The 17,591-nt window shown below is 47.1% G+C and overlaps 1 protein-coding gene across 13 annotated transcripts in view; it reads left to right on the top strand.

The window, feature by feature from the left end:
* The window catches only part of ZNF618 (zinc finger protein 618), a 151,716-nt gene that overhangs the window by 77,494 nt on the left and 56,631 nt on the right, over positions 1-17,591 (top strand). For all 13 annotated transcript variants that reach the window (XM_062011421.1, XM_062011420.1, XM_062011419.1 and 10 more), the window contains exons 3-4: positions 3,821-4,077; positions 10,455-10,532. In XM_062011421.1, the coding sequence (XP_061867405.1) occupies positions 3,821-4,077; positions 10,455-10,532 (335 nt within the window). The remainder of the gene's footprint in view (positions 1-3,820; positions 4,078-10,454; positions 10,533-17,591) is intronic.

Raw genomic sequence — 17,591 nt, 5'->3', positions numbered from 1 at the left:
TGGCTCGTGCAATAAAACCCCAGCACCTCAGGGTGTCAGCAGAGGATGCACATCCTGGGGCTGCAGTGGGAGAGGAGATGGCACCAGCCATGCAAGTGTCAGCCCTGTTCTGTGTGTGCATGCACAGGGATGTGTGGGCTCATGTACACACACACTGATGTGTATTTTTTTATAGATACATATCGACTGGAAAAAACCATCGTAGTGCTTATTGTTTGATGCCTTTTCACCACTGTGGAGCTGTTTCCCTGGGGTGTGAGTGGGCTGTGTGTGTCTGTGCAGATCTCTGCAGGGTCACCAGGCGGTGCCTGGCCTCACACACACTCTGGGTTCACCTCCCTGACACAATGGGGACATCTGTACCCACTCTGTAACCTGGGAACATCTGCTGGCTGCAGCTTTCTTCTCTCCTAGAAAGCATCAGGAGACAGAGAACTGGTTGCTGTGAAATTCCAGCAGTGCTGTGTTTCTCATGGCTTTACTTTGTTTTCAAGAGGATCTTGAGGCTCCTTTCAGGGCTTCTGTACTCTGAAGTCATTTGGATGACAGCTGCTGAAATGTTTGGGACTATTGTCCTTCTAGCCACAAAGTGCCTGCTCAGGCTTATAACATGGGTAATGCCAGAGAGGAATAGTGTTGCTTTCAATGACTATTTGCAGGTGTAGGTCCCACCTAAGAGCAGACAGCTCGTTTGGGAAGTTACTTTCTTGGCAGAGGTGGATCCAGCAAGTCAGTGGGTGTCAAGAGCAAAGTTTTTGAAGGTTCATTGGTCTGGTCTAATAACTTATCTATTCCTGCAGCTTCAGGCCACCAAGCCTGGCTGGTGCACATCTGTGCTGAGCACAGTAACCTGGGGCTGGCTCGATGTGGATACTTGAGACTTGGTTTGTTCCTTTTGAGTACATCCATTGCAAAGTGATTGTTCAGTGGACCACCATCCATGCTAATACTTGATGCCTCATTTCAACTGGTTCCAGCTTCCAGTGATGAGCTTGGAGCCTACTCTTCCCAGCCAAGTTGAGGAAAGACACTATTTGCTCCCCATGAAGATGATGATTTGCTGCAGTCAAATAATCTCTCACCCTTTTGGCATTGAAGTTGTTTGGGCTCACAAAGCCATGAAGTGTTTTCCCAGTCTCAAACCACTTTGGTGCCTCCTTTTTGAAGCATCTCCAGCTTTTCCAGTCATGTTTTTATCAGGAGGGCTCTGAGTCCATCTGCAGGGTGCTGGGACTGGCTTCAGCACAGCTGGGTACAGGGATTAAATGATCTCAGGCACGTGCATCTGGGAGTGGTGGTAGTCCTTCAGGACAGAGCATGGCAGTGTGGCTGCAGCATGACCTGAGCATGTGGCTGCTGTTTGGGGGTGCACCCACGTTCCTGGACATGTTTGACTATGCTACAACAGCTCATCTTGGGCAGAGACAGCTTCCCCAGTGATGGATCCACTGGTGTTGTCCCTGTAACAGTCATTGCTCTCCAGCTCTCCACCCCAATTTGCTGAGCAACAGTGATGTTCAGTTTCATCCCAGGGGATGAATGAATCTGTCCCACATCAGCTACCTCAGGAGGCCTGTGGAAACACCTCTGCTCAGGAGCAGTCCACGTTGAGGACAGCCTTCTGCCTCACAGCACGTGGCCTGCTGCTTGCTTCACGCTGTGTGTGGCTCATTTGCTTGATGTGATGTGATGCAAAGCTGAGTGCCAGCAGGAGGGCTTTTATATTCTTACCCAGTTTATAATCTCCTCAGAAAGCCATATCCTCAGCCTCACTGCTGGCTGCACTACCTTTCCATTCTACATCACTTGGCTCCTACATTGCTTCTTGTGTTCACTTGTCCAGGACTGAGATGTCAGGTTGCTGTACCATCTGTAACTGAGGCATTTTGCCTTCACTTCCAGTGCAAAGCTGCTTCCACTTTTTTGCCTACCACTGGGAATTGATTTTGATCTTCATCCACAGTCCTCACCAGGGGAAGGATTTCTCCCCCCATAATTTTTGCTGCTTTTATCAATGTTTTGAGTTTCATACCAGCTTGGTTTGGTTGCTCTGCAGTTAATCCCACCCCCTCCTGGTGGCTGAGTGGTTTGTACTTGCACTGCTGGCTGCTGCTGTTCCCTTGGCTTTAGAATGGCTGCTGAGCCACACTGAAGTTGGGTGAGATTGATGGACTTCTTGGCCATCCAATAATATTACCATAAAGATCATCCAGTTTTTAACCACATTTGCTCTGTCTTAATTCATCTTTCTCACATGGAAAAGCCCTGTAGAATTTTGGGAGCATGGGGGAGTATGTGTGGGGAGGATGGGAATGAGTGAGGAGGCAAGTCAAGACTAATTCTTGCTGTTTAGGGGCTATTAATTGTACATTTCATTCCATAATGAGAATGAAGGGATGAATAATGAAAGATCTGGTGCTACAGTGTGACTGAGGCATTTGGAAATAGCAGCTTCCACGTCCATGTGGGAGGTTGTGCAGTGAGGACTGCAGGAGATTGTTCTCTTTGGTCATGTGCTGCTCTCACCCCCTTCCCCCAGGGCTGCTGCTGGGTGCTTTTGCCTTCAGCTGGCAGCAGTTTGGTTTCTCTCCCAGCTCCACAACCAGGATCAGAAACCATTGCCAGTGGTGGCTTTTTGGTATTTTCATTGATACTTTGTTCTGAGTTGCTGGGATGTTCCAAGCAATGGGATTTCCTTCCCTTTTCACTGTGCCATGGTCTAATGACTCTGTAACTTCAGCCTGGTTTTCACTTTATTTTGCCTATTGCTCCTGCTTAAAACATTTTCAGGCACCTTCAGCTGTTCTCAGTGGTTACATGACTCTAAACATGTCAGTCTTTAAAAGCTCTGTTTCTGGGTAGTCTGAGCTCTCAGTTCTTCTGATTCCTGCACAGGCTGAGCCAGCAATTACTTCATCTTTACATTGCATGTTTCAGTTTATTAATAACCCCTATTAAAAATGGGTGGTGGGATGATGCATTTGCAAAGGGAGCTGCATTGACTTATTAGCTGGTTTTCATCTGTTGTGCTCAAACTCCCTCTGCTTTTGCCACCACAGCACTTGCTGATGTTGTTTTACAGCTTTGGGGTGTCCTGTTTGCTTCCTTTTCTTAAGGGGTTTGGATTGATTCCTCCCATGAATTTCCAGCTTTCTGAGATGAAAACACACACTATTTCCTTTAATCTGTTTCTAAATACACTGGACCCTTCCTTTCTTCCCTCTGCCTTTCCCCATCCCTCACGATTTCTCTGTCATCTTTGATACTTGCATCTATCCATAATGTCATTGTCTCTCTACGTGTCATCACACTGCAGATGATTCCCTTTGATCATCACTGTGTATGTTAAACAAGGCCATATGAATACCATAGGATGTCAGGTTGCTTTGAAGGGTTAGAAGAGAAGATGCAATAGTAGATTAACTTGTGAAGGAATGCACAAGAGTGGAGACAGCTCCAGGTAAAAACTGTCAGGAGGGTATGGCTTTTCCTTCGCATGTGTGGACTAGGCTTGGTGTAATACTTGCTGTCTGGACTGCTGGAGTTGTGCTTCTGGCCTGCTAGGAAGCAGGTGCAGTTCTGTTATTCTGCAGCCTGTTCATGTGTTGTTTGTGATAATTAAGGTCATTTTCATTACTAGCAGGTGGGTTTATGACTTTTGCCTGGTTGAGTTTTTGTTGCTTACCAGACATGCATATCACCCATGCTCATTTTAAATAAACTGCAGTAAACCAAGGTACCTTTAGTTGTGTCCTAGTGATGAGAAAGTGGGAGCTTGACCATGAGGATTCATGTTTTCTCCTCTTTTCCCCCCATTTAGGGAGTGTTTGAAGAGGAGCCCACGGAGCCCGAAGGCAGAGGGCTCCGATTCGGTGACATCTCAGTCCTCACCCAGCGAAGAGGCTGGAATGATGACTGAGGTGAAAGTGAAAACAGAGGTACCAGATGACTATATTGAAGAGGTGATCTGGCAGGATGACACCAAAGATTCCAAGAAGAACATAAAGGACGGTCCAGGAGACGTGCCCGCGGAGATCTGCGTGGTCATAGGGGGGGTCCGCAACCAGCAGACGCTCGGTAAGCTCCGGGGTAACACACCCCAAACTCGGGTCCCTCTGTGGTGCTGGGGAGAGGAACAAGGCCATGCAGAGCTGGTACTGGGGAGAGGAACAAGGCCATGCAGAGCTGGTGCTGGAAGCTCAGTCCTGCTGGAGTGAGCAAAGTCCCATGAAGGAGACAAAGTGCACAAGGATTTCAGAGTCCTGCCTTGGGATTATCAACCTATTTCTGTCTGGTCACCCCTAAAGGCTCAGCCAAGGTCAGGGTAACAGTGAGAGAAAGCTTATTGTCTTCTTTTGGTGTGTTAAATGATTTGCTCACCAGTCAGATGCAACATTCCTGGTGAAGCAAGGGCTGGTGGTAGGCATGTTGGCTACAGATGAGGAGACAATCAGGAGGAAAAGCCTGAGAAGCAGTTGGGATGTTCAGAGGAGAGTTGGCTTTGAGGGAAGTGGATGCTCTCTGTAAATAACGAGGTTTAGCTCAAAGCCAGGTTTTACAGGTTGCTGTTGGGCTGGTTTTCTGATGGCTGCTAACACTGTGGGAGGAATTTGGACTTTTGGCTGCCTCTGGTGTGCCACTTCCAAAGCAAAACCTTCCTATCCCCACCCCACCTCAAGCTGGGATGAGAAGGAGCTTTCTGGGGTTTTCCTGGGTACATCAAGCTGTGCTCTCTGCTGCTCCAGGGAAAGGGCTGTCTGCACCAGGCTTGCTGAAGGGATTCCTCTGTTGGTTCTGACATAGAGCAAGTCCCAGCAATGACTCTGAGAGCCAAAGGCAGTTGTTGATAATAAGAAAGAGCAGTTGGACCATGTTTCCTTCAAGGGACTCAGGAGAAAGCTAATTTGAGCTGCCCAGGGTTGTTGTTGGGGTTGGTTTGTTGTGTGTGTGGGAGTGAAAAGAGGTATTGATGTTAGGTTTTTCTCCTGGTTTTTGCTTGATCATTGTTCACACTGTTGGAAAGAAATCCTGGAGGTGTCATTAGTCTTGGGAACACCGTTGTCCTTCCTGTCCACTTTGCCCCAGTGGGACGGCCACTAAGAACAGCAGGGTGAGAGGTCACCACTGCTTGTGCAAGGACAAAACAGCTAGGGAAAGCCCAAGAAGCCAATAACTGCTTCTGACTTAAAGATCTTACAATTTGGAGGGAATATTTGGTGTGTGTTCAGTGGGTTTGTGCCCCCACAGCTCTTGAGAGGTTGATGACTTCATGAGCAACCCTGAAATGCAGAGATGTCCCTGGTGCCCTCAGAGGGAAGGGTGGAGATGTGAGTGTTGATGGGAAGCCATAGGAGCTTCTCCTTTAGCCATGATCCCCAGCCCTTGATGAGAGCATCTGCAGGTTGGATGTCTCCTGTGTAGGACCTCCTTCTCCCCAGGGCTTCTGGCTGGCAGATGATATCCCCTGAGAAAGGTGGTTTCTAGTTAAGTTGACCATATTGTTGTGCAAAGGAGGGAGAAGGCTTTTGCTGTTGGCTGGTTTGGATGGACACCAACATGTTGTACCTACACAGAGCTTTGGGGACAGGCTGGGGAGAGGGAGGACGCAGTCCAGCATAGAGGCACAGCAGAGAAAGGGTCAGAGAGTCATTTACTAGTTAACAAGTGCTTGTTGAAGACTCTAGAAAGTAAACTGGAGCTCTCCTATCAGGAAGGGCTTTTTCAAATGAAACATGCATCAGGTTTGTTATTTTACAGACTTGTGCTGGGTTTTTTAAAGGCAGCTTGGTCCTGAGGCAATTGGCAGCTGGTGGCTGATTCCTTTGTGAAAAGAACCCTGGAAGTGCCCCTATTCATCCAGCATTCACATCACTCTGGTTTGTTGGGGAGGTGGCTCTGAATAACTTTGCTGTTAGGCCACCAAATACTGTGCTTTGTGTGGACTGACCATGGTGCCCAGAGATCAGTTCCTTGTGGTTTCTTGAACTGGCTCCCACTCAGTTCTACTGGTCCCCTCCATCCCCCCACAGAAACCACAGGCAGACACTGTTTCCATCACTGCAGACACCAGTGTAACTTGCACAAGAACCATCCCATGCCTGTCGCTTTGCTGGTGATTTTTGACTGCTGCTGTGGAACAGCCCAAGAATGGCAACAGCTGAAGACACCAGGTGCTCCCAGCTCTGGAGCTTTGTGCTCTCTGCTGCTGCTCACCCATACTTTAAGGAGCCCTTCTGGTGATGTGGTCTGGTAGCCCTGTGTCTAAATCACTTGAGCTGTGCAGAAAGGCAAGGCTTTGGTAGGGTTTCATTCACCTTTATCAAAGAAGCTGAGATTGGAGGTCTTGAAAGTGGTTCTTTTTTATAGTAATGTATTGGTGATGCAGGATCAGATGGTGACTCAGGAGTTCCCTTTGCATGGAAATGCCAGTCCCAGACTCTCCTTTCATGGTCTGCTGGGGACTGACCACCAGTTAAAGGGGAAATGTGTTGTCTGAGCCAGGGCCACGGTGCTGAAGGCTTCAGGGCCCACGTGGCTGCAAGTGACACAGCTTTGCTGTGGGCTCATCTTCAGGACTTGGCTGAAGTTCCCATGTATGTCTCTCTCTGGAGTCACACATCTCCAGGAGTGTGCTAGAGTTGGATATCAGGGATTCCCAGCTCAGTTGCTGCTATTCACTTGTGTTTTCATCAAATTAGGCCTTGTGTATGCTGCCTGCTGTTTGTCAGACAACCACACATCTCTCTCTGCACTTTGGACTACTCCAGGCTCTGTTTCCATCTGTTTGGAGCAGCCCAAACCCCACAATGGCTGAAAGCAGTTGCAGTGAAGCAGGATGGGTGGTGGCAGTGGCTGCAGCCCCCCAGTTGAAGAGCTGGGGCTGATGTTTGTGAGTTTGGACCATTTCCCTGTCATCTGCTTTTCCACAGAAGTCTTGCAAACGTGGTGGGATTCCCCTTCAGGCATGGCAAGCAAAGAAAGCCAAGGGAGCAGCTGTCTCTGTCCCTGTATCTGGTCAGCAGCAGACTTATCCTGCCATTGTTGATCCCACACTCTCCCAGTCCTCCAACCAGTACCACTGGGGCTCTCTGCCTCATAGGTGGTGTGTTTCTCACCTCACACAGCTGTGAGGTGCAATATTTCCTGTTCTTCTCTTTTCTTGCTTGCTTCACGTGCTGGCCACGTGCCACAGTCATTTGAAGAGCTCCAACACATCAACTTTTGTCAGGGCAGAGAGGTCCACCATGGAGCTATCTAGAAAGGAGAGGAGAAGAAGGAGAGAGAGGAAAGGGGAGAGACTGGCTGATGTGGATCATTTTGTGATGCTAGGAGTACTCTCAGGTCAGTATTTGTGTTTTGGAGGACTGAGCTGTTCGTGAGTTGATCAAGAGAAGCTTTATACAAGAGTATTTAAGCTCTTAGTCTGGTCCATGCTTTATAAGAAACATTTTGGAGAGGATTTTTTCAAGCAATGCATTAAAATCATAAACTTTTCTGAGCAAAGAGTGAATCCTTCTGCTCTGAGGCTGTCAATCTTACACACACCCCCCTCATTCACACCAGGATGCTGATGTCTCAGTTGCTGAGCTGCTCAGTGTTCTTAATTCAAGAGCACTCTGGAGTCTCCCTCGTTACACCAAGTAAAATAGTGCTGCAGAAGCCTGAAGAAGCTGTGTGTGACCTGCACCACGTTGTTAGTGAAGCTGCAGGGACAGGTAGATGGGTCTTGGAAATTTTTAGTAGGCTTCAGCCTTGGAAATGGATCCACTTTAAGGGCTTTTCTCTGATTTCTTTTTGCACAATTTAGATGGAAAAGCCGTGGACTGTGGCTCTGCCATGGGATATACACGGAATCGCCGTTCAGGGACCTGCATTTTTGAGCGTGCATTGAGCTACGTGTCCCGTGTGTGCTGCAGGGCTGTGAGTCCAGGGCTCAGGGAGCAAGGGAAAGTTCTGGATGCAATGGGTGTCTTGCCCAAATTTCAACTGAGAGGCTCAGGAAAAGCCTGAGCACCAACTAACCAAAAAGCTTCCCCATCTGCTCACCTGCTGCAAACAGCTTTAAGCTGCGTGACACATCCTGATGGGGACAAAGCCTGAGACGAGCCCTGGGCAGTGTCCCAGGCAGCGTGGACATGTTCTTTGTAAGTCCTCAAGTGTTCCTCACTTCATCTTCCCTCCATTCTAATAGCACATTGGTACTGGTGAGTTGTCCCTCTGTTCTCTGCTATGAGGATCTGTTCCTTTGGCCCCCAAATCATGGTGTGCTGAGGACACAGGAGTGGCTGTTGAGTTGTCTCTCGGTGCCTGCAGATCTGTGGTAATGCACCTCCCTTCCCTCCTCCCCACGCTCACTGTCCTGCCCACGGAGGAGGTTGGTAGAGGGACCTCCTCAGAGAAGACTTTGGCCTTCTTCTGGTTGCACTTGACACCTGGGTGCTTCAGGACATTCCCACAGAAGCACTGGCCATGGGACATGCTGCTCCTTCTCCTGCATTCAGCTCCTTGCTTTCCAGGCACAGCCCCTGCATGAGGGCTGCAGCACCAGTGTGGGTTTGTGTTGGAGAGGGAAGGCACTACACAGCTATTTGTACAGGTTACACTCTTCTTGAAGAACTTCTGCACAACCAAGTGCATTCATGTGCCATAAACCATCTATAGAGATGAGGAAAAAGATCAACCTCCCCTGGTTTTCCTCTGTTTTCCCAGAGCTCTGTGTGCACACGGTGCTGCTTCGAGGTACAGGTGGGCATGTGTTGTGCTTTGCTGCTGATACAACTCAGCTGTTGGATCAGGGTTACTGCTTGGTTGGGCCCAGGTGATGCTGCTGCTTTGAGGCTCCAGCTGGAATACTTTCAGGAAAGAATCTGAGAGGTTGGTGGTGAATATGATCAATCTGTGGGCATAGAAAATGAGGGCTGGCAGATGCTGCTGACTCACTGATACCCAGGATTTCACTGAGAAGAGGTGTGTGGAGTGACCATGGTGGTGACTGTTTCATGTGTGTATGTATCTATGTATACAACTGGCTGTGATAATTAGAAGGCTACAGAGCAGATGAGACATGGTCAGCTAACTCTAATATCAGTAATTTGGAGTGTTTTTTCAGACATGTTTCTGTGTGTATCAGACTGCAGTGAATTGTCTCTTTCACAGTCAATGACAAAACATCCTTCCAAGCTCATAAAACAGTCTTAAGTGGTGCTAACAGTGGTGGTCAGGGAATCCAGCACTGTTAGGAACTAGAAGGAGGGTTGTTTTCTTCCTCAGCTGTAAGCAAAAGGGCACAGGAAGGGAAAAAAAGAACAGAAACAAAAAAGTGTGTTCAGAAAACATGGTTGGTTTTGTTCCTGGAAAGAGCTCCCTGTGAGCAGTGCTGGGTAAGTGTGGCTGTAAAATAGCACTTGGGACTATTTATCTGGCTGTGTGTGTGTGTGTTGTTCTTGTTTGTGGCACATCCCTTACTGTTTTGCATGGTCAGGTTAAGATAGTTTCAAGGTTGCATGGGAATGAAATGCCACCTTGACACAAAGTCATAGTCAGCCCTCCTGCCTCCTCTTCCAGTCAGTGCTGCTCTCACCTTACAGAGGAGCACAGACAGTACCACAGCTCCTGATGGACAGCTAAGAAATGCAATACATTTTGCAAGTGGGAGCTTGAAAGGTGGATTTAAAGCCCATTCAGCAAGTTGGAGTGAGGAGAAAAAGGCTGAATCATGTAACAAATGGAAGGAAAGCTCTGTCTGCTTGTCCAATAAACTGAAGAGGCTGAGTTCATTGCATAATTTCATCATTACCAATGACTCTCCCAGTTCCCTTGCCCTGGTTTCATTTCAAATGACTGTTAGCAGATGTGTGTTTTCTGGAAATCAGAGACACAAATGGAGAAGAGAGACTGCTGTGGTCATGTGCTTTTCCTTAAAAAGGTCAAAAGTTCTATTTGTATCTATTTGGTTTCCTCTGGGTGGATATTTACCAAATCTCTGTGGGTTTCTCCACAAATTTGTACATTGTGCCTTTCTTGAGAAATTTTGAGAAGCCCTTGCCTCAAGATAACATATTGCCTCCTTTTTTCAGCTGAAAAGCTTTTTTTTTTCCCCAAATACCAGGAACTTGCTGAAAAGCAATTCAAGGTTATTTCTGTCCATAGGAAATATTAGTCATTATTATAAAATCATAAGTCAGGCTATTTTGAGAGTTGCCTGTTCATGTTACCAAAGTGAGGGAGATGGACTGAAAATGTGAGTGCAGGGTAAAGTGCCAAGGAGTCTTAAAATAAGGCTGGGAAAAAAAAAGCATTGAGTCTGGGATAGTGATTTCCTGCATTTATCTCCATGAACCCTCCAAAAATTACTTTGCTGCATTCTTTTGTCACCAGTTTATAGATAAGTAAGTGGTGAAGCTCTTTCTCCTGGTCTCATGAGGTGACGTCTGCTTCTGTGTCTTGTTTTTCAGGGTCTTACGAGTGTGGAATATGTGGGAAGAAGTACAAGTATTACAACTGCTTCCAGACCCATGTGCGAGCACACAGAGGTATCTAAGTCCTGCTCAAAGCTTGGGGAGCCCTGGGGCAACGTGCAAGTTCAGGGGATAGCTCAGGAACGTTGTGGAGATTGCTCTGCTACTCCTCTGTCCATCAGTCCTGTGTCTGTTGTTGCGTTCATAGGATAAGCGTCAGGGCTGTCTGAGCTTTGTGGCTCTCTGCTCCAGCAATCACAGAGCCATTGTGGTTGGAAAAGTCCTTGAAGATCATCGAGTCCAACCACTCACCTCATACTGCCAAGCACATCCCTGAACTAAACCATATCCCTCAGCACCTCATCCATGCATCTTTTCATGCATGTCTCCAGGGATGGAGACTCCCCCAGCTCCCTGGGCAGCCCCTTCCAGTGCTTAGCAACCCTCTCAGGGAAAAAGTTCTCCCTAATGTCCAATCTAAAGTTCCCCTGATGCAACTTGAACCCATTTCCTCATGTCCTGTTATTCATCACTGGAGAGAAGAGGTTGACCCCCACCTCGCTACAGCTCCTTTTCAGGTAGTTACAGAGAGTGCTCATGTCTCCTCTCAACCTCCTCTTCTCTAGGCTGAACACTCCCAGCTCCCTCAGACACTCCTCGTAAGACTTGTGCTCCAGCCCCTTCACCATCTTCGTTGCCTGTCTCTGGACACTCCAGCCCCTCAGTGTCCTCCTTCTAATGAGGGATCCAGAGTTGGACACAGTATTCAAGGTGTGGCCTCACCAGTACCAAGTAGAGGGAGACAATCACTTCCTTGGCTCTGCTGGTCACACTGTTGCTGAGCCCAGCCAGGCTGCCACTGCCCTTCTTGCCCCCCTGGGCACGCTGCTGGCTCCTGTTCAGCCGCTGGCACCAGCCCCCCCAGGCCCTTTCCCTGCAGCAGTTTCCAGCCCCTCTTCCCCAGCCTGGAGCAGTGTCTGGGATTGGTGAGGCCCAAGGACAGGACCCAGCCCTTGGCCTTGTTCAACCTCATCCCATTGCCCTCAGCCCATGGTTCCAGCCTGGCCAGGGCCCTCTGCAGCCCCATCCTGCCCTCACACAGATCTATGCACCCGCCCAGCTTGGTGTCATCAGCAAACTGACTGATGCCCCTTGATCCCCTCACCCAGATCATTGATGAAGATGTTAAACAAAACAGGCCCCAGCACTGAGCCCTGGGGATCACACTGGTGACTGGGCACCGACTGGATTTAACTCCATTCCCCACCACTCTCTGGGCCCAGCCATCAGCCAGTTTTCCACCCACCTCAGAGTGGGTCCATCCAAGCCATGGGCAGCCAGTTTCTCCAGGACGATGCTGTGGGATGTTGTGCCAAAGGCCTTACTAAAAATGTTTTTTCTGCAGTCAGGAGCAGCTCTCACATTCAGTGCAGGACATGCTGCATGGGGCCCTCGGGGCAGGAGGCATTGCTGTGTGCTGGGGCAGCCTCAAATCTAAAAGGTTGTCCTGGCAGCTCCCACATGCCAGCAGTGCAGTGAGCAGCACAGGGCTGGGCCCAGCTCAGTGTTTTAGTCCATCCCTGTCAGGTTCAGGTGGAGGGGATATAAAGTCAGATATTGGCATTGCTAGACTGCTGTGTTGTTATGTTAAAATCAGAATGATCCTTGCAGTCAGCCTTGTGCCCCTGCTCTCAGCTGAGGTCACTTGCCCAATGTGTTGTTTGTATGAAATACCTCGTGCTTAGTCAGGAGTGACTCTGCCTTTTCTACAAAACTGGCCACTTCAGTGTTGTTTAACTGCAGCAGTGGGACAGTTGAGCTTGGTGGTGTGTGCAGTTAGAGCAGCTTGTATCATCTGGAAAAAATCTGAATTAGCAGAGCAGCAGGGACTTGAAACAAGCTCATGAGCCTTTCAGTGGTTTTCCTTCTTTCACCTGGAGTGTATGTGTCACACTTGCAGTAGCATCTGCTGTAGCTTCTCAGTCGTAGCCCATGTCAGCACACGTGATCTTCAGTAAAATGATTGACTGGAGCACCTAAAGGAGCATAAATGAACCTCCCAGTGAGAAGTCTGACAAGCTAGGAATAATGAAGGCTAATGCAAGATCACATCTTAAATGTGTGAACTCTCAGAAGGCAGCAAATGCCCAGCTGAAAAGTGAACATGCACCCTTAACCTCTGAGAGTTCTTCCACAGCCTCATAGCCCATCCGTTAGTTGCGTGTTTACTTATTCCTCTTGTGCTGTTGGACATCACAGAGCTTCTCCCGTACCCTCAGCTACATGCAGATCTGGGCTTTGATGCTGCTGTTTTCTGCTAAACAGGAACAAAATCCCTGAAAGTCCTTTAAATGTAACTACAAAGCAGCTTCACTCCACAGTTAGAGAGCCCTTAGGATAGCAGTGAGCAGCAGCTCTTTGCTGACAGGCAGAGTGCTGGGCTGTTGCATCACAGCATTGCAACAACTTTGCAATAGTAATTGCAGCATTTAGATCTGGGACAAGGATTGCTTTTGTTCTGCTTCTCTTCCCCAAGCACTGTGGGGTCCTGAATTCAGCTGGAATTTCAGAAGCTGTATTATTATGAGGTCAGCTCCTAGTTTGTGGCCCAGCTGATTTGTATTTATACATTTGTTTGTGTTTTGATCATGACATCAGGCTGTGTGTTTAATGGTCTGAACTCATCACCATGCACAAGTGCAATTGATACCCATAGTTTTGTCATGAACTCAGTGGAGATACAACTTTACCTTTGGCTTCCAAAGCCTTCTTAATGTGTAGCTGTAGACAGTGGAGATTTTAATGGTTTTTGAATGTGAAAATTGGTGATTTTCACATCAGTGGTGGAGAAGCACAATTGCTGTATGTGAAACTTAGGGGATTGGACTGGATGATCTCTAGAGGTCCCTTCCAACCCCTATCATGCTGTGATTCTGTGTTGCTGTAAGTTGTTGCATGCTGTAGTACCAGTTAAAGTGCATTTGAATTGCCTTAAGACACTAAAATTGAGATGCTTATCCATGTACACTCTTCAACAAGAAATCAACCTGAAAACTCGATGCAACTCTGTAAAGATGATTGTCCCAGCAACAGAACCTGAGCTGGCAGTTAAAGCAGTCAGGAAGGGAACCTGTCTGCAGAGAAATGATGTGCCATTGAATGTGCAGGTAATGTATGGTTTGGAAGAAGGAAGAAAGGATTATAAATGGAGGAAAGTCCTTGTGTGATATCATCCAGTGAGAACTGTAGACAGAACTGTACCAGTAACTGCTGGGAATAGCATGAGATTGCAGGGACTGAAAGAATTTGTTGTGAAAGAGGCTTTTATGGCCACATGTATCTAAGGTTTCATACAGGAGTGGGTGGTACTGGACCAGTGTGATAACTTGGTGGTTACATGTGCACTGAGGATGTGATTCTGCACTTTGTGTGTTCTCCCTGTGTATCTTCAGACCATGTCTTGGCTAACACTCCAAGGCCCTCCTAGATCTGCTTGTCCCCAAAACACTGGAAATTGAGCTCCTTTGGCCTGTTACATGCAATTATCAGCTGCCAGAAACTCAGATCCTGAATCTTTTAGTCGCTTCTTTTTGGCTGGGTAAGGCAGGAGCTGTACTGGAGTGGCAGGACCTGGCATTCCCTCTTTGCCTGATGCATTTTCTGAGTGTCAGCCAAGGTTTCTCCAAGGCCTGGGCCATCCATCAGTCACATAACATCTGCCCTTCCCTGACAGTTTGACTGATCCTCAGTAAACTCACCAACTCAGACTATCAGAGTAGCTAGAGCAAACTCAGTCCTCTTTTTCTTCTCTTTAGGTGCTTTCTTCCAGGGATTTTTGGACATTCAAGCAGAAGTATCTGCTTTTTTTGTGATTTACTGAAGGATACACCCCTTCTCCTTGAATAGCCCTCTGCTTTTTGCCTTCTTGTGAGGTTCCTGTGTCACTAGTGGCTCTTAGCCAAGCTGTGGGTTGGTCCTGTAGATGGACAGAGCTGGTAGGTGCAAAAGGTTCAGCCCATGGGACAGCAGGTAGTAATTGTGTTGATTTGGTTTGGACCTTTGGGGCTGAGCAACTGAAAAACCCATCAGTCTAGCCAGCCTCACTGTAACCATTCAGTGACAGAACTTCTGTCCCCAGGATGGGAGGTTTGGAGGTCTCAAGTTGTCCTTGCTTTGAATTGGGTTCTTTCTAAGCTGGTTTTTGTACATCTCAGTGTCCAGCTTGGAGCTGTATCAGGGGAGCCCAGGGCTTACAGCTTGTGCACAGCAGCTTATGGGAGGGCAGTCGCTTCCTCTGCTCTTGCAGTTGGTCTTTGTCACACACTTTGCCCCATGCAAAGCTGCAGTTTCTTCTCATCCTTTGAGCTTTTCAGTTCCACATGAAGATTCTCACACTGGTGACAACATGTTTTTCTTTAATGATCACTTTTTGGTGAGGAGTTTCCTAGGTTGTATTTTATTACTGCACCTGCCTCCTCTCTAGAGCTCCACAGTAGAGAAACTGTGTTGGAGGTGCCCTGTGTTCTGGGTTGGTTTTTTTCTTGTCTGAAGGAATGGGTGGTTTCTTACTGGAAAATGGGGCATTTTCTTAGTTCCTTGAGCCTTCCCTGTGGTGCTCAGCATTGGCTCAAGAATTTCAGGGAGCAAGTGATCTCCTGGCAAGTGCAGAGGGTTGAGGCAGCTTGTCTTCAAGCCGTGAGGAGCAAGCTCCCCTCCTGCTTTGCTCTGAAAGCCAAGGTGCAGGCATGAAAACCCCACATAAAAGGGTTCTGCAGAGTATCAGAAACCTAGGTAAGAAACTTGCTCGCTCTGTTTTATCAAGGAAGAAATGAAAAGGTTGCATTCCTTCCCCTTGGCCTCCCTGAAACACACAAATAACGTGGAAAAAAAAGAAGCCAAACAAAAAAAGTTATGTAGTGGAGCTGAAAGGCTTCTTTGTGAGCTGCTGCCACGGCCCTGCGGGATCGTGGCTCCTTCCCCTGTGGAGCTGCTGGAGTTCAGCTGGAGCAGAAAGGCTGCATGTTCCTGGTTAGCAATGGAAGGCTCCTTCCCAGCCTTGGGTGCTGACAAACCTCACCTCCGTGCAGCCCAGGCCTTCCAAATGTTTTGCTTACAGTGCTTTTTGTTTAGCTATGCAGGGTTTTTCATGTCATTCAAAGGTTTGGGTTGCCTTCAGGAGTTAGCCAATCAACTAGAAAGTTTTGTTTTGTGCAGTTGATGGTATTTAAGCAGCAAAACATCTGCATGTTCTGAGTCAGGAAAATGATTTCACTTTTAGATAACTCAAAAAAAAAATGGGCTGAAATTACTTTATTAGACTTTCAAACAGTGAATTTAAAAACCTCTGGGCTGAGGCCAAGCAAGGGAGATTTTTTTACCCAAAGGAGAATTCTTCAGAAAGCAAATGAAAGAAAACAGCAAGGCTCAAGTTTAACCCTCGCAGGATACCTCGCCTCTGCCCTCATAATTGGTGGAAGTTCGCTGTTTCCAGATAAGCATTTCTGGGCTGAATGATGATTTCTGTTCAGATTGGTTTTCTTTATTATTTATTTCCATTCTTCAGTGGCTGCATTTGCCTCCCTCTGAACCTATCAGCTGTTACCTTCCTGCATGACTGCGCCAGCTGAGGGGCAGCTCTGCCTTCACCAGGACACGTCCTCAGTGCACTGCTTTGTTTTCTTTAGGCAAAGTTTCTGGTTTAACCAATTGTTAAAAACCTCAAAGCTTTCATAGTTTTGGATTGAGATCTTCTCAATTCTGCTCAATTCCAAAACTATGGAAAGGAAGATGCCTCGTTCAAACGGTGACTGTGGAAAAATGCCTTTGTCCAAAGTGCACGTGTTTGGAGCCTTAGAGTTTGAGCAGTTCTGTGACTGAGATGATTTTGAGGTGAGAATTTGATCTGTGAAATAACCATTCCTGAGGAGAGATGGTATGTTATTAGTATGATCATCTGCTACTGGAAATCACAGGATTTTGGGGAGGTTCTTTGCCCTCTCTACTGCATCACAGCCATTTTTTTCCTGTCTGCATTTCTCAGTCGGCAGCAGATGTTTATGGATGCAGAAAGTTACGTGAGACACAGGAGTTAACTTGCCCATCATCCAGCTTTCCTCCTGACCACCCTACACTCACTTTTGCAACTTTCTCAGAAATTGGTCTTTTGTTTTAAAGCTGTACTTACTTGGTCTCAGCCCCAAGGTGATTTACAGTGGCCTATTAAGGGATTTTCATTTCCTTTCTTTATTTTCGTTCATGAAGACTTTAGTCTGTCTTATGACTAAGAGTAACAACGTTTCTCAACACAGTTCAGAAATGGCTGCTCCTTAAATCTTTGTGTGTTGCTTGATTCTTGTTAAGTTTGACTGGAGTACTCTTTAAAGCTGTTTAAATGACAGCAATGGCCTGGTGCATGCATAGTGCTAATCTTTCATGGTTTATTTATGCTGTTGCCTGTGACCATCAGGACAGCATTTTGCACAACTCCTTTGTGCCATAGCTAACTTTTTCCTTGAGTAATAGGTGGTAATTCAAACAAGTAGCAGCTGTGGAAAAACACAGGGCTTTGGCTGTCAAGGTTTAGCATATGATACCGAGGGTTTCTGATCTGGCCCCCTTGGTTTATGAAGCTGTGCCAGATTAATACCGTTGCCTAGAAAAGTGATCTAATCAGGCAGGTTAATCAGGTTGAAAGGTACAAATTCACAACCCCACAATCATTTGGTTTCATTATTTTTAAGAAAGAAGGGAATGAGATGCAAGCAGTGTTCCATTACTTCAGGTTGCAGATTTTCACTTCAGAAATGCTGTGACATTCTGCAGCTGTGGTTTTCAGAGCCATGCAAGTGTGATTCCAAGAGACATACGGAGTATTTTGAAACGTTATGTTATTAGATGATATGACATACAGTGTATGCAATTTAGGATGAATATTAAACACTTCAAAATGGCTTGGAAGTCCTCATAATTTATGCTCCTTGACTTGTAACATTGGGTTTGTTTTCTAGCTTTACCCATTGCATTCATTTAAGGTTTGAACATGATCTTTGCTCTTGCAGTGCTGTGTGTTACAGTGGAGGGAGCTCATTCTCCCATCTTTTCACATGACCAGGATAGAATAGCCCTGGGAGCCCA

This window comes from Colius striatus, chromosome 19 (assembly GCF_028858725.1).
Source record: "Colius striatus isolate bColStr4 chromosome 19, bColStr4.1.hap1, whole genome shotgun sequence".
In the NCBI taxonomy this organism is placed as follows: domain Eukaryota; kingdom Metazoa; phylum Chordata; class Aves; order Coliiformes; family Coliidae; genus Colius; species Colius striatus.
The sequence above is the reverse complement of the archived record's forward strand: the minus strand, read 5'-3'. Positions and strand labels throughout refer to the sequence as shown.